At 42.3% G+C, this 15,504-nt stretch overlaps 1 protein-coding gene across 1 annotated transcript in view; it reads right to left on the bottom strand.

Moving 5' to 3' along the window:
• Window positions 1-1,314: 1,314 nt before the first annotated feature.
• The window catches only part of LOC104499961 (BDNF/NT-3 growth factors receptor-like), an 18,044-nt gene continuing 3,854 nt past the window's right edge, over window positions 1,315-15,504 (bottom strand). The window contains exons 2-3 of the mRNA XM_010143546.1: window positions 2,734-2,892; window positions 1,315-1,885 (exon numbers count right to left, since the gene is read on the bottom strand). Coding sequence (XP_010141848.1) covers window positions 1,700-1,885; window positions 2,734-2,892 — 345 coding nt within the window. The 3' untranslated portion in view covers window positions 1,315-1,699. The remainder of the gene's footprint in view (window positions 1,886-2,733; window positions 2,893-15,504) is intronic.

The raw sequence follows: 15,504 nt of genomic DNA, 5'->3' as shown, positions 1-15,504 counted from the left end.
TAACAAAAGGAGAAAATGGAAAGAAAGATCACTTTTTTGCAGTAACACTCCCTCACAGAGGGAGGCAAAAGTGTTGAGGAATAGGTAAGGTAGGTTTTCATTTGTAAGAATTCATATTAAAAATAATCCTAACTCTAAATTTGAAATCGTCAGCTTGCGATTTGAAAAGTAACAGATATGCCCATGCAGCTGTCATCAACACAGTGGCCATGCAAATGTTGTACACACACAATGCCAATCCAACCAAAAAGAAATTATTTAAGAAATAGTGGATGTTGGTAATGACAGCACTAGTACCAATACAAACATGGTGCTGAGCTCAGGTTCTTTGCACTCTGAATAGTAAGCCATAACCTCAGAGTAATTTGTTTTCTTTAGAGATCTCTATCCCCTGTCATGGCTCAAACATAACCAGTGATCTCTGTTGCTTTAGATTATTCATGTTATATCAGCCTATTGTATCTGTAGCATTGTAAAGGCATTTTAACATGGCTAATGTCCTCCATTAGCCTCTTTTAATGAAACATAAGTTATATCATTACAAGTTCACTATGCCTACTAAGGTGAACTACAAGATGAGTGATATTTTCCACACAAAAGGCATTAATTGACAAAGACCATGCACAGTTTCACTTGCATGGTTGAAAAAACAAAACAGAAAAAGGATTGGAGAAGGAAGGAATATGCTGCTGGACAAGCACAGTATAACATACATCTGCCCCAGCATCTACAGCTTGTCCTATCTTATCAAAATCCTTAGTTTCAACATATGTTCCTGAAATTAATACTGTACATTAATAAGCCTAGCTTCAGCCTTTATTAAAAAAGACTAGCTGGAGAACATTTTTATACCAGTGGCACAACAATATCCTATCAGAAGAGAAAATAAGGACATGTGTTTAGTTTATCATGTGATAAAGTAATTGTGTGCAGTGCAGGCAGCATCTTTTTCCCTTTTACTTGTATCTGGCATTAAAAGGTGCTGGCAAAGCACCTCCTTGAACAACCCCTTTAGTCCTCAGAAAGACTCTTCAGGGAAAGTGCTAAACCCCCTCTTGCCTTCCATCAAATCATTTCAGTGGCTCTTTGTGGGGTTGGATGCCACCTGATCCCCTAGTTCCTCCAGATAGTGTGTCACACAGGACTGTCTTCTTTCCATCTGGCTTTATCTCCACAAGGAACATGCTTCATGTAGAGAACACCAGTCTTCTTCTTTCCACCCACATGCTGAAGCAAAAAAAATGAGGTTAATCCATAGAAACTCCCAGTAGCTGTAGAGCAGAAATCAAAGTTCGAGTCAAATAGATTTTTCCCTTTTTTTCATCCACATCAAAGGCATGAATACAACAAGGCATTGTTAGTTGTGGTGGGCAAACTGAAAAGTCTGCTGATATAACAGATCAGGTTTTTAAGGCCTTTGTCTATGCAGAGTTACAATAATGCAGAAGCCAAATTGATTAGAAAGACAGGAGAGAAGAAAAAAATGATAGAAACTGAAAGAGAGAGGAGATATGTCTCAGTAATGTCTAAAATGTCAATACTGTGTCTACAGATGGAGAAGTGCACATTGCTTGCCCTTTGAAAGCTCCTCCGCAACTCTGTCATTAATACTGTCAAAGTTAAGAACACATTTTAATGGAGTTCAGCGGCAGTTGAACACATTCATTCTGCAGCCCAGAAGAAGAAATGTAAGGAGACTTTAGCCTAAAATATCCAAGTAGACTGGAGATGCCTTGGCCAAGTTCTGGAGGAGGGAATGGATTTCTTTGATGTTAAGCCTCATGTGGGGCTCCCGTTGCCAACAGCCCAGCATCAAGTCATACACTTCCTTGGGGCACGTGCGAGGTCGCTGCAGGACTCGGCCCTGAGTGATGCACTCAATCACCTACAAGAAAACATAAGGAAAGGATCAGATAGCTTTGCCAGCTACGTGGTGTCATCCATGGAAAAGTTAACTGCTAATTGCCCCAGCAGCCTCAGTGGTGGCTGTCACTCAGCCAGCTCTGCCAAGGGCTGCATTTCTAGGTAGATGCACAAGCAGTGGGATGAAAAATCACTGTAATGTCAGTTATCAAGGAGCAAAAACTTCACTGATGTTGAGTTCACTAATGTTGCCCCTTCCACTTCTAAGGGAATGATAGCCAGGAATTAATCCCATACTTCCTCTCTCTATCCATCTATCAACCTCACTTCATCTCAGAAGCAGGCTAAGTTTTCACCCTGCTCAGACAGAACATCAGTGCTTCTGCCCTTCCTCCTTAAACTTATAGACTATCACTGTGCCTAACCTCTGGAAAGAGGTTACTTTTCAATCATGAGATGTCCAGATTACTTCAATCTATTCAAGAATGGTTTTGGACAACCACTCTGCAACCATGACATGTATGATATACAACTGAAATCACCCAAAGCCCATTCAGGAAGTGGCTAAGCTCCTTTCCATTGATTGTCTCATGGTCTTTCTCAACACTTAGGGCAGATGCTATCCTATACAAAGGAAAAAGTTAAATTTCAACTGGTATAGTTCTGCTTGGATAACATCCATCCACCCTGGGGAGAAAACAGTAAAAAGGAAGAAATTCAATCACAAAGTTCATGACAATACCAAAACCACCTGATATCAGCGGTTTTGGTTTTACCAAACAAATTTGTTCTGTCCCTTCTCCAGAGAAGCCACACCAACAGGTAATGAGCCAGCCTTTCTAATGCAGTTTGAGAATGCATTACACACACCTCATTGTTGGAGAGCTGATACCATGGCTGTTTGCCATAGGTAAAGATTTCCCACAATACAACCCCCAGGCTCCAGACATCACTTTCTGTGGTGAACTTCCTGTACATGATGCTCTCCGGAGGCATCCAACGAATGGGCAGCATGGTGTGACCCCCAACCTGAGAAAAACAAACGGAAGAGTCAGAAATAGTTCCTCCAGACTCGCACAAGGAAGAGTATTAGGACACTAAATACAGAGAATCCACGGTTTCTTCTTTTCCCCCATTTGACATCACTCACTTCAAGGAAGTTTCAAGAACTAGGAATTCATGGTCCAAACTCCATTCACCCCAACAACAATCACTACCACGATAGGTTTCTCAGCAGATTCTTCAAAGACATTATTTCTGAAGTGCAAAGTCATATTTGACATTCACTTGGCACACCCTATTCAAAGAACAGGAAGCTCTATAAAATTATTAACTAATTTAGCTTACCAATTCACTTTAAATTATGTCAGTTTTAGTCTCCATTTTAAGATGCAGGAAACTAAAAAAGATCCAGTCAATTCAAAATATCATTTCTCCTTGAAGGACTTTACATTTGTTTTTATAAATAATGCCCTTCCTCGTGCTGAATGCTGTTCTCATGCTGAAACAGCAAATGGAAGGAAAACCCAAAAGTTCAATCAGGGTTCACATTATTTCTAAATCATGAAGAATATCAATTTCCAGTTGTTGAACATTAATTCAGTGTTAGCGCAGCATACCAAAAACACAGCTATGGCTGTGAGAGCTCAACCCTCTCACATGCATTACCACAAGCTGACTCTTGCTACTGACTCCATAAAAACAGAAAGCTACACTAAAACTTTCCTAGACCTGGTCTATTATTAGGCTCTTCTCCTCCTCCCTCTACATGAGATGTCACGCAAGCAACGGAGAAGTGGTTTTTGTTGGGATGCCAAATTAAAGGCAGGGCTCCCAACTTCACATCCTGGCTATTCTGTGGATTTGCTTCTGACTCACTGCCGCTTGCTGTGCACAGTTTTCAGAGCCATTCAAAAGAGCACCCGATCGCTGCAGCTTTCCGCCTAGCTTAAAAACATACACGCGAGCACTCCATTGACAGAGGATGGATACACACTTTTAAGTGCTTTGCTCAATTAGGCCCATTTGTCTCCACGTTACAGTTTACCCCTCTGGCAGGCAGACTGGCTGTAAGGCTCCATGCATCAGTGTTTTTAATCATCTTTGACTGAGAAGTCACTCAATGTGGTGAGTTTAAAGTAACACAAGAACACTCTGAGATGCAAACAAAGCTTCAGTTTCCCACCGTATCATTACCTAAACTGACATGGCAACTACAGCTCCAAACCTCCACTTTAACCCCTATCTTGAGAGGTATTTCATTAGAAAGTCAGAAAAGTTAGCTCCCTAGAAACACGCAGCCATACACTTGGACAAAGGGCAAGTGCCATTAAAAGATGGTTAGTGATGAGAAGCTTTTGGTCTCATCAAATATTAAAATGGCTCTTAGATCTGTTCATCATACAGCCTCTGCTACTGGTTCTTTTCAGCAATTCTTTGACTCATGCCTTAAAATTTAATGAAAGCTACAAACAATAAAATACGTGTCTCTATTTTTTTCTTACTTGTCACATCTCACATCAAGAGATTTTGAAAAAGCAATTAAAAAAATCCCATTCTCCATATTTCCCTTTCCCATGGCTCCTTGCTACAGAACCACAGTGTATTTGTGGAAGGACTCTACGCTGAGTTTCTGATGTCATTCAGTAAAACAAATGACACACCTAGAGAGTGATGATAAATGGCCACCAAATGATAGTTCCGCGATGAACTGATCTGTAACATCACAGACCTAGCCGTCTCTCTTTGTAGTCCAGCAAGACTGACTGACCAATATTGACACCAAGAGTTAGACTGACAGATAGGCACCAGTCACAGAGCATTTTGGTGCTCCTCCCACACCGCCTTGCCTGGAACAAAGTCCATTTCTGTCTTTGAAGGTGAACTACTTCACTGGTGTTTTGGGTTTGTGTCCGGCAGGGTTTTGGTAGGTGAGAAGGTGGTTTCTGGTGCGGCTCCTGTAAGAAGCTTTGAGAAACTTTCCCTTCTCCAAGTCAAACCCTCCTCTGGCCAAGGCTGAGACAAATCAGTGCATCTGTGACAACATATTTAAGAAGGGAAACCCAGTTGAGCGGGTTCTTTTGTTTTGGGAGCTCTTTTGTTTTGGAGAGGAGCGGAACAGGAGAGAGACAACTAGGCAGACAGGGATGTCAGTGAGGTAGGAGGAAGAGAGGCACGCTGGAGCAGCCATATGTACTCAGTGGTACAGCAGGCTGAGACCTTGCAGCCCTTAGAGTTCAATAGCGGAGAAGAATCTCATGAAGGACCCCATGCTGGAGCAGGGGACTGCTCCTGAAGAAGTCCATGACTTTGAGAGAAGCCCACGCTGGAGTGGTTCATTACTGGGAGGGTCATAGCCCCCATGAAAGGGACCCATAGACACTGCCAGGAGAAGTTCATGGACGACTATCTCCCGTGGGAGGGACACTGCACATTTTGGTGTAGAGGAGGACTGTGGGGTTTTCTCCTTCTGAGGATGAAAGTGCAGCAGAAACAACATGGCACAGACTGGGACTGACTGCATCCTCCATTCCCTGCCTCCCTTTGCTGCTGGGTGGGAGGAGGTAGCAAATCTGGGCCCGGGAAGAGGGGAGGGGCAGGAGGAAGGTCCGTTTAAGACCTGGTTGTATTTATCACCATCCTGCTCTGATTCAGTTGGTGAGTTGGTGGTGATTTTGTTTAAATTACATTGATTTTGTTTCCCCAAATGCAGTCTGTCTTCTGCCTGTGAGCATAATTGGTGAGTGAGCCCTCCCTGTCCTTTGTCTCGACTCTCCAGCCTTTTGTTGTGTTGTTGTGCTTTCTCCTCCCCATCCCACCGGGGGAGAGGTAGGAGTGATCAAGTGGCTGCTTAGTGCTTCGTTGTCAGATGGATGGGCTTAAACCACAACTGGGCAGAGTATTTGCCTAGGAATAAGAAGTCCTGACATTTCTCCACCTCTCATTGCCAATAAAATAATTTTAGGCAAAGTCCCTTCCAACGCCTTAGCACCTTTGTGAAGATAATATTCAATGCCTTGCAAAGTGTCAATAAAAGTATTATAAAGGGTGCTCTTCTTGCCAGACAGCATTGCAATGAAGACAGAATATCTGTGCAACACCGTGAGCATCACAGCGGCAGGCTGAGCATCTACCCAAAAGCACCTTCAGTTTCAACTCAGATTTCAGTTCAGCCACATTAAAGGCACAGGTCAGGGACTGGCCAAAGGCACTTTTTCTAAATGCTCATTTCCTCCTCTGTTAATGATCAGGGGTTACTGAGTCAACACTCCCTCAGTGCAGAAGAACATTAAGGGCTGTGTTAGGTACATGCTTAAAATGAAGCACATGCTTCAGAGCTTTCTTGAACTGAAGCCTGGGACTTGACACCACTGTTCACAGGTTGCCTGAAACACATTGCCAGGCAGCTGTGAGCTTCTTTCTACCTTTAATGGATTGTTGAGTCCCAGCACCCACAGCTGTGCCGTAACAGCAGTGAAGAGAGGTGGAGTGCCTTTCTGCTATGGTTGACAAATTCTCAGCATGGCTGAGGGGTGTGTTCCAAGAAAGACCAATGAAGGAAACCGTGACTACACTGACCAAACTTTAAAGGTGCCGAATGCTTCAAAAGGGTGTCTTCTGCATATGCTTTAATAAAAAATGCAGGTATTACACAGCTCTCAGATATCATCAGCATTCCGCAGGATAAAGCCAGCAGTGTGCCCAAGCAGCCAAGAAAGCTAACAGCATCCTGGCATGTATCAAGAACAGTGTGGCCAGCAGGAGCAGGGCAGTGATTGTCCCCCTGTACTCAGCATTGGTGAGGCCACACCTTGAATACTGTGTCCAGTTTTGGGCCCCTCACTTCAGGAAGGATGTTGAGGTGCTGGAGCGGGTTCAGAGAAGGGCAACAAAGCTGGTTAAGGGTCTGGAGAACTTGTCCTTTGAGGAGCGGCTGAAGGAGCTGGGACTGTTCAGTCTGGAGAAGAGGAGGCTCAGGGGGGACCTTATTGCTCTCTATAATTATCTGAAGGGAAGCTGTAGGGAGGTGGGGGTCAATCTCTTCTCCCATATTGAGAATGACAGGACGAGGGGGAATGGCCTCAAGTTGCGCCAGGGGAGGTTTAGGTTGGATATCAGGAAAAATTTCTTTACAGAGAGGGTTATTAAGCATTGGAACGGGTTGCCTAGGGAGGTGGTAGAGTCCCCATCCCTGGAAGTGTTTAAAAACCGTGTGGATCTGGTGCTGAGGGACGTGGTGTAGGGATCCTGGCAGTGCAGGGGCAACGGTTGGACTCGATGATCTTTGAGGTCTCTTCCAACCAGATGATTCTATGATTCTATAAAAAAAAAAGTCCCTGCTATGCACACTGGAACTGCAGTGCTGCTTGACACACGTAATTTTAAATTGTTTGTGTGCTAAGACTACAGTTGCAGGTAAAGAAGCCCTTTACATTCAATCTAGCCAAGGTTATGACAAGTTTAAAAGCACTGCAGATTTAACGTAATACACTATCACTTTAAAACCCATACTGTAGCTGTAAAAATGCTGCAAAACGAACATTTTACAAATACAAAGCAGGGTGCATTTTCTTGATGCTTACCTGAAAGCAACTGCATGATGATGGTTCATTTTATTTAGAATTGCACTTCTCACAGATCCTTCCTAGTACTTAAGTAGTACTTGCTTCCAGATGTCAGTTTATAAAAGCAAGCACTCCCTAGCCCAGCTGTACCCTTGTATTATGCTCACTAGTTGTTTTTACTAGCAATATGAGGCTAGAATCTAATGCAGAAAGCCTGGTGAATTAGCTTCTGCAGTGCACAAACTATCCACAGGGAGGAGGCTGCTATGCCAGATTAGTGAACTATGATGTTCTCCAAAAGAAGCACTGCTAAGGGGAAACCACCACGCTGTTCCATGTATGAAATGTTGCACTTCTAACAATACAATGTCATTCCACTTGTCACCACTTCCAGTGTTCATCTTTTACATGAATTAAGCACTTTGAAGGTGCCAGATAAGCTGACCTTGAACACTTTTTTCATCTATTTGCAAATGTCAAGCTCCAAGGATTGCTGCAGAAGCACCATGTCTTAGCCTTGAAGCAGGGTATCTAATTCTACAGTTTGCTGAAGTTCACTGTGTTCACCTTCTGGCTTCAAATGTTCCATATCCTGCTTCACAGGCACTAGGAAATGGTGAGGCTTGTCTAATGCAGAAACTTCAATTTTAAGAAAGAAATCAGGCCTGTAGCACGGAATTCTGTAGAAGCTGATTTCTGTTGTCCAATGGCCTGCACCATCCATCCATCCATCCATTAATATTACTGATACAGAGAGAAGCCTCAGCTGACGGTCATCAAGCTAAAGGCAGGCAATCACTGCCCTTTCCCTGTGCCATTTATAAATGCATCTGTTGATACCCTGCTCTGGTCACTGATTCAACTTATACCGCTGAACTGCCAGAGGAACCCAAAGTCCTTTTACTACATGTTCGTGAGCAAATGCATACGCCCTCTACCAATGAATAAGCAAATGAAGCCTTGTGCTCCTGCTGGGAACAGGAGGCTGTGGATGAAGACAGGAGAAGCCAGCCTACAGAGACAGGGAAAAAACAGGCTGCATGTTGTGCTGCACAGATATGATGCAAGCCATGGGCTGGAAAAGGCACAAGGAATAATGTTGCTAAGACGACCACTCAACCAATTCACACTAAGTTCATGCCTTACTCATTTGTACCATGAAGAGGGAGGGCTGAATGGATTTGCCATATTTCTGCAATACATGCTAGCCCGGTCTTACCACAGCAGCACTGGGGGCTGAGGTGCTGAGAGTATGACAGAGGGCTTTGGGGCTCCAGAGCCATGCCATAGGGTGCTGCAGGGGCTGACCAAAGGACAGAACAGGGACTTGCTGGAACAGGGAGTGATCTCTCTTCTTGCTAAGTGCTGGTGGCCGTATTTGGAGAGGCTCCAGCACTCTTGGAAAAGATGTCAAATCCAACCCCCAGCTTTTGCAGTCATAGTGTTACATAACCATTCCCCCATTTTTTCCAGTTTCTGTCTTTAAGAGGTTGATTACTCTGAATTCACGCAGTAAAAGCACAGCAACCAATTGCATAGCCTTGGAAAACAGACTTCCTCATCTATTTTCTCATTTATGTTCAGTGTTCCCAGGTTCCCACGATTCACAGAGTGACATTGCAGTAATGTGTCACAGCGCTTTGTATATTCTCTAAAGAATAGTGATGCTTTTTCTGCCAACAGGATAAAAGTAATCTTTTTACTTCATGAGCCCAATGAACCTGAATGACTAACCCATGGGTTTCAGCTCTGATCCGGCCCAGTGGCCTGTCAGACTTGACTGCTGCATCTCTCCAGAGCCCTGCTGATCTCAGACCTTCTGCAGTTCAGGGTGATATACTTGAAAGCAGCACACAGTTCAGCACAGGCTTAAATTAACTGTCGTGTGACAAGCATATACTCAGTTTCTTTTACACAACTAGATCTTAGGTTGTTGAACTGGAACCAAGCTACACCTTTTGATTCATTTGTTCAGACCCTCCTAAAATAGCATCCTGTATAAATGCAGTATTACAGTATTTCAGGGTAGCTTTTGCTATTTTTGTTTTGGTCTTCTGACTTGTTTCCCCATCTCAGAATGATATAACTGCAAAAAAAAAAAAAATGTTCTCTGCAAAAATTATCATGTCTTATTGCCAAAACTGAAAACCTCGCCTCTCTGGGTGAACATCTGCTCTTTCCCCCTCATCAAATGCTGGCAAATTTTTCTCTCAGCACAAGAAAAAAATCAATAATTGTTATTTTCATTTCTTCCATGCCCTGGCCTTGCAGACAAAGTCAATGTCTCCTCTTAAAACATCATCAGTCCTGCATGCCCACTTGCAGAAAAGCAATATATTATTTTCACAGTCATAACAAGCCACACCATTAGAGCACCTGAGGTTACTGAATTATGAAATAAGGCAGATTATTAACCAACAGCTAAAGTTGTGTCTTTTAATTTTCACTTTTAACACTGCTTTAGTTAATCTCTATTCCAAAGAGGCTTATGTCTAAAGCTCTTACTTAATTCTACCAGTGGTTTTGTCAAAAAACTGAAACAATATCTAGAACAACATTTATTACACTGTAAATTCTCTTTTGAGTTGTGCAACATCAGTTCAATATTGTGTATCAATTATGTTTGGCTGGAGATAAAATTATTCTCATTAGTCTCTGTGAAACCATGAGCTGTATGGAGAAGATGAAGAAAGACCAATTACTCAGAGTTTCACATAATGCGAGAAGTAGAAGACAACAAACGGAATTTGTAAATGGCAGGTTCACAACACACAAACGTAATGTACAGTTGCTTGTGGATCTCACTGCCACAAGATACTGCCAATCCCCAAGGCTTATCTGGGATCAAAAAGTGATAAAACACACTCATGGAGGATAAAATCTGACAAGGGCTATCAAACACAAAGATACCATCTCTGGCCCAGGAAGCTTCTGAGCTGCAGAGTGTTGGAGGCTAAGAGAGTACCTGATTAATTAATTACACACATTAATATGTGCTTACCCTGTTTTCATACTACCCCGCACTGTTACACACTGTGACAGGATCCTGGACTAGAGGGGCCTTAGGAGAAGCTGTTCCTATGTTCCTATGTAGATGGGCCATGCACTGCAATATGCAGTTCTCAATCAAACTTCTCAGCAATGCTTACGGAGGGCCAGAAACGATCCTGCCAAAAGGGTGGAATGAAGGAGAGATACCGCATGGAATTAAATATGTGACTGACCTACTTCAAAGGCCTTTTCAAACACCGAAGTGAAAGGATATAGAAACCGTATGTATTGTGTTTTACACAACAAGTATCACCTGGGTTAACCAAATAGAAGGGATAATTAAAGAACTGCAGTAGTTACTACATTTAGATACTTACGCTTCCAAGAAAGGAAGATGAAGTGCCCTGGAGGTAAGAGCTATGAAGAAGGTGACATGATTCACATTTGTGATTAGAAGAAATGTCCCCTATCAGAGGGACACAACAGAAGTTAACTGAGCAGAAATCTGCATCACTGCAAAGTAATGGATTACAGCTCTTTGGTGTCCCAGAATGAAGTGTGTATGAATGAAGAAATAAAGTCTATTATTTTAAAATGTAATTTCTTTTCATTTAAAATGAGGAAACTTGCAATTATTGAAGAACAAATGATAATCTAAGTGATAAGAAAAGGCGGTAAACTGAAAGGAAAGGCAACTTGAACAATGAATTCAGTGGACATCTAGATTCTTTTCTGAAGATGGGAATTTAGGACCTTGGTGGAAAAGTGGATAGGATTACTGTCAGCCAGAGAAGACTTGGCATGTTGAAAACAGAGGGCCTCTCCTCTCTACACAGCTTGTATTCTCCTAATTCGCTACATCAAGCTATGCCATAGCATAATTATTGATCACTCCAGCAGCACAACTTGCAACTCAGAGTACTGAGCTCCTGTGAAGTCCTGTGTTCTGTTTTATAGAATATCGTCACTGTATCACTCACTTGTACTCTACCACTATTTCCATACCTCAGTGCCTGCTGGTTGCACCAGCGGATAAAGAGGTATCAGGTACCAGCAGACAAGCAGCTGGAACAACTCATGTTAAAATCTTCACAGGCTCTGGGACGATCATCTAATGTGTCCAAGTCAATAGCAAAACAATTGTGCAATGAAATATTGATGAACTACCGCTATTGCCTTTCTTATTTTCAAAGCAAAAAGTTTACAAAATACCATATTTGATGTTTATATTAATCCCAGGCAGTTTGGACTATCAGATCCAAGGAGGTTTTAAAAATAACCTCTAATATCACTGGAAAACTGCCTCTAAAAGTCTGTCCCGCAGCTGAAATCCTAACTTCTGTTTGATTTTTTAGGGTGTTTGAGGTGTAATGTGATGAGCTGCTTGCTAAACTACACAAGACAGTATCAACAAGTAGCAGTTACTCGACTGCAGTCTCTGAAAGCCAAGTGTCATACCACACAAGCCAGACTGTGTTCACCAGGAAATCTCCACTCTCAGTGTCAAGACTGAAAGCTATTTCTCAAGTACTAGAGATCACAACCTTTTCCCATATTTATTTTACTGAAAACCACATTATTTTCAAATTTACTGTAGGTTAATGTAGCACGTTGAGCTCTATTGTTCTTGCCAAATTGCATCACAGGAGAAGAGGGGAGCAACAGAGCTTGGTTTGTAGCTTTACTTCTCCCTCCTGAGCCACAGAAGTGTTTCTGTTAAGGTACACCACATGGCAGCAGGTTGTGGTTTGAATCCCGCTGGCAACTAAACACCACACAGCCACCCTCTCACTCCTACCCCTCTGGGGCAGTGTGGAAGAATGCACGGTAAAGCTGAGTGGGTTAGGATAAGGAGAGTTTACTTGAAACTACACACAGAGAAAGGAAACAACAATAGAGCAGGTGATACACAACGCCTTGCTTACTGCCGCTGCCAAGCTGAGCTGAGCTGTGCCTCGCCACTGTTTGAAACCGCCTGCACTGCCCACCAGCACCCCATTATGTATGTATCCACTGTGCAGGATGTCAATATGGTATTAAATATCCTACTGGCTGGTTCAGTTTGGCTACCCTGGCTGTGGAAATTAACCCTATCCTAGCCAAATCCAGGACAGAGTATCACAGTCTTTAGTTGAAATATGCATTTGCACTGAAATGAGGCATCCATCAAACAAAAGGCAATATGATTATTAAAAATACCGGTAACTGCTATTATAAAAAACCCAAACAAACAAGTTAATCATTCCTATGGAGCTTGCGAAGTTCTGAATTTTTCTTAGCAAATTAATATGTAGAATTATTCCTCAAGCCACGTTTAAAATATTTTTCTAGGACACAAGAGCCAAAGTATAGCCCAAGCAGTGATGAAATCATTTGACAGCTCTTGGCTGAGTTTTTACACTGGTATGAAGGGACAATTTAGACCAGCAGTGGGCTTGGAACCACAAATCTGGGTTTTGGTTTACTATTTGGTTTGGGGTTTATTTCTTAATTCTTTTCAGTGCCGGTCTCTACCATCAGCGATGCCATTTTCTATTTGGGAAACATTATACCACGTTGCATATACAAAGGCTCTTTGAATTCACATGATTGCATTTAACACTGATACTGAGCTGTAAATTCTGCCTGTGATGCTGAAGCATCTTTCCTTCTGCCTCCAAAACACGGGCAGAAGATGGCCTGACATGCGAGTATTCACATAAGGTGTCAGTCTAGTAAGAAATGTCTCCTACAATTTCCTTGGCTGAATCCACGATGACACGTTGTCAGTGTGGAGGCTTAGCTTTCTGACAGAAAGCCTGTTGAACTTGCTCATTAATAGGTGATCCTGGGGAGCAGAGAAAGATCACAGCGATCTCTGAAGGTATTTAGGTCTCTCACCATCATTGCTGCATTTCAGTAAGGGCACATATGTATTTCCTCACCACAACACAGATTGTGCAACGTACTCCTCGCATCCTTCAACAAGTGCTCGTGGTGTGTGGACAAAGGAGAAGAGGTGGGTGGGAAAGAAACCCACAAATACACCTGCTCTCTCTGCTTTTCCCTCACACATTTTGGAGTGCCCCAAGAGAGCATTCTGGAAAATCTTCTGCCTCCTCCCAGGATGAAGCAACCCCTTACTGTAACCATGCAGGGTTGAGATGGTTCCTTCCTCATGCATGCTCACCTTCCTCTTCAGATGGATAAAAATCCTATTAAACATTGAGTCCTTTGTTTGTTGCACTGCTATAATATACTATAAATAACTCTAATACTATAAAAACACATAAATGTATTTTCAGTTTCACTACCCAAATAAAAGTAGGATCTGCAATAAAACTTAGGTCAAAGGTCAAAAGCCCCATTTAAAAAAAAAAAAAACAGGCTGCAATTTTACACCAAAGTAGTTAGGACAGTAACTTCATTTTTTGAGATCTCTATTATTAAAAGTGTGGGTGAAGTGTACAATCTTCCTTATAAACCTTACATGCAGCTTTCTCAGATCTGAGTTGCCTAGATTCCAGGAGGTCCTGCAGACATTCAAAATAAGCCAAGTAGGAAACTAATGTTTCATATTGTTAAGACATCACATTTCAATTAGTTTGGGGTTTTCTGAGATTGTTCACAGCTCCAGTGTTCTAGACAGTTCAGGAATACCTCCAGCTGAGACTCCTAGATCAATCTCTGTGAAAATCTGGTGCTAAAATGGTTCATATTTAAGTTAGGCGGGCACTAGTTTTTTGACCTATGCTTGTACAATGCCTATGTCAATGAACTCCTGACTTACCCGAGGCTCCTACACAGCCTTGCAGTATGTCGTACATAATAATAACACTTTTTCTAGCTGCTATGGTGAAGCCATACAAATGCTATGGCTTCACCATAGCAGCTGCAGTTTAACTTGGTTACATGGTGGTGAGTTACTATAGCCTTAATAGCGAGTCTCTGAACTTCAGAATATTTTTCATTTGCTTGAGATGAAAACTTTTGAAATATTGTTCCATAAAGACTGCATTTCCTCTCAAAGTCATGCTACTTTATAATAACCTTTGGACATGTTTAGGATAATCCTCACAGAGTATTATCAAGTCCACTCAGTGACGGTCTTGTTAAAACGTTATGTGCTTCAGGCCTCGGTATATAGATTTCTTTGTTTTCTTGCCAGGCAAATCTATTATTCTTCCTGTATATTAGGCAGTCACCTTCACCTAACCCTGCATTCTAGCCTCTGTGGTTATTTCCACTGAAAGCATCCCTGGATCTTATATCCATCAGGATATTTTCATTTTATGGTTCACTGTGACCTACAGGAAGGGGATGGTTCTGGGGTTCCCATTAGCCTTGACCCCATAACTCATCTGCAGCCACTATTTATTTTCCTTTCCTCTCTGCCAGATAGGCGTTTCCCTTCAAGACACTCCAGTCATTGAGCTAGCTAAGGGGTTTTTGTTAACAAAAAGCAGATGCACTACTAAGTTTTCTCCTGAAAGGATCTTCCTCCCACCATAATGATTCTGAGTTTGGAAACCCACTGCGAAATGAGTGTCACACAAGTCTCAACCATGAACTAGGTAGTGAAGGAATGCGATTAATGCAATCTAGTTACATAGGACAATGTTGATAGCATGATAGTAAACGCACTGTATTTGGTAAGAGTACTTCACTCTTACTGAGATTGCACTGTTACAGTCAGTAAGTCACCTTTGCTGGAGAAAGAGGTGGCTTCTGTGACAATTGTTAAGCTAAGGAAAAACATTCAAGTGGGAGTTAGCCATTTGAAACCCAAAACTAAGGCTACATGTACTTTCTCTACCTGTTTTGAAGAGATGAGTATATCACATGTGAGCCAATAGAAACCATGCTTCTATCAGACAGGAATTAAGTCTGTCGATTCCTGAACAAAATTATGTCTGACTTCTTACTGTTTAAGGCCAAGCAACTTCCCAGCATCCATGTCCTCCTGTGACAGGTCTGACACAACAACCGCAGTAGGAAGTTATTGTCTTGACTCTAGAGAAAGCAAGGAAGAACTTTCCTTTTCAAATGAGCGTAATATGGGTTACTGTCTGTGATGGGCACTTACTCAAATAAGGACCTCTTTGCG

This window comes from Buceros rhinoceros, unplaced genomic scaffold, assembly GCF_000710305.1.
Source record: "Buceros rhinoceros silvestris isolate BGI_N320 unplaced genomic scaffold, ASM71030v1 scaffold59, whole genome shotgun sequence".
NCBI lineage: Eukaryota > Metazoa > Chordata > Aves > Bucerotiformes > Bucerotidae > Buceros > Buceros rhinoceros.
Note: the sequence above shows the minus strand (reverse complement) of the source record. Positions and strands in the feature narration are given on the sequence as shown.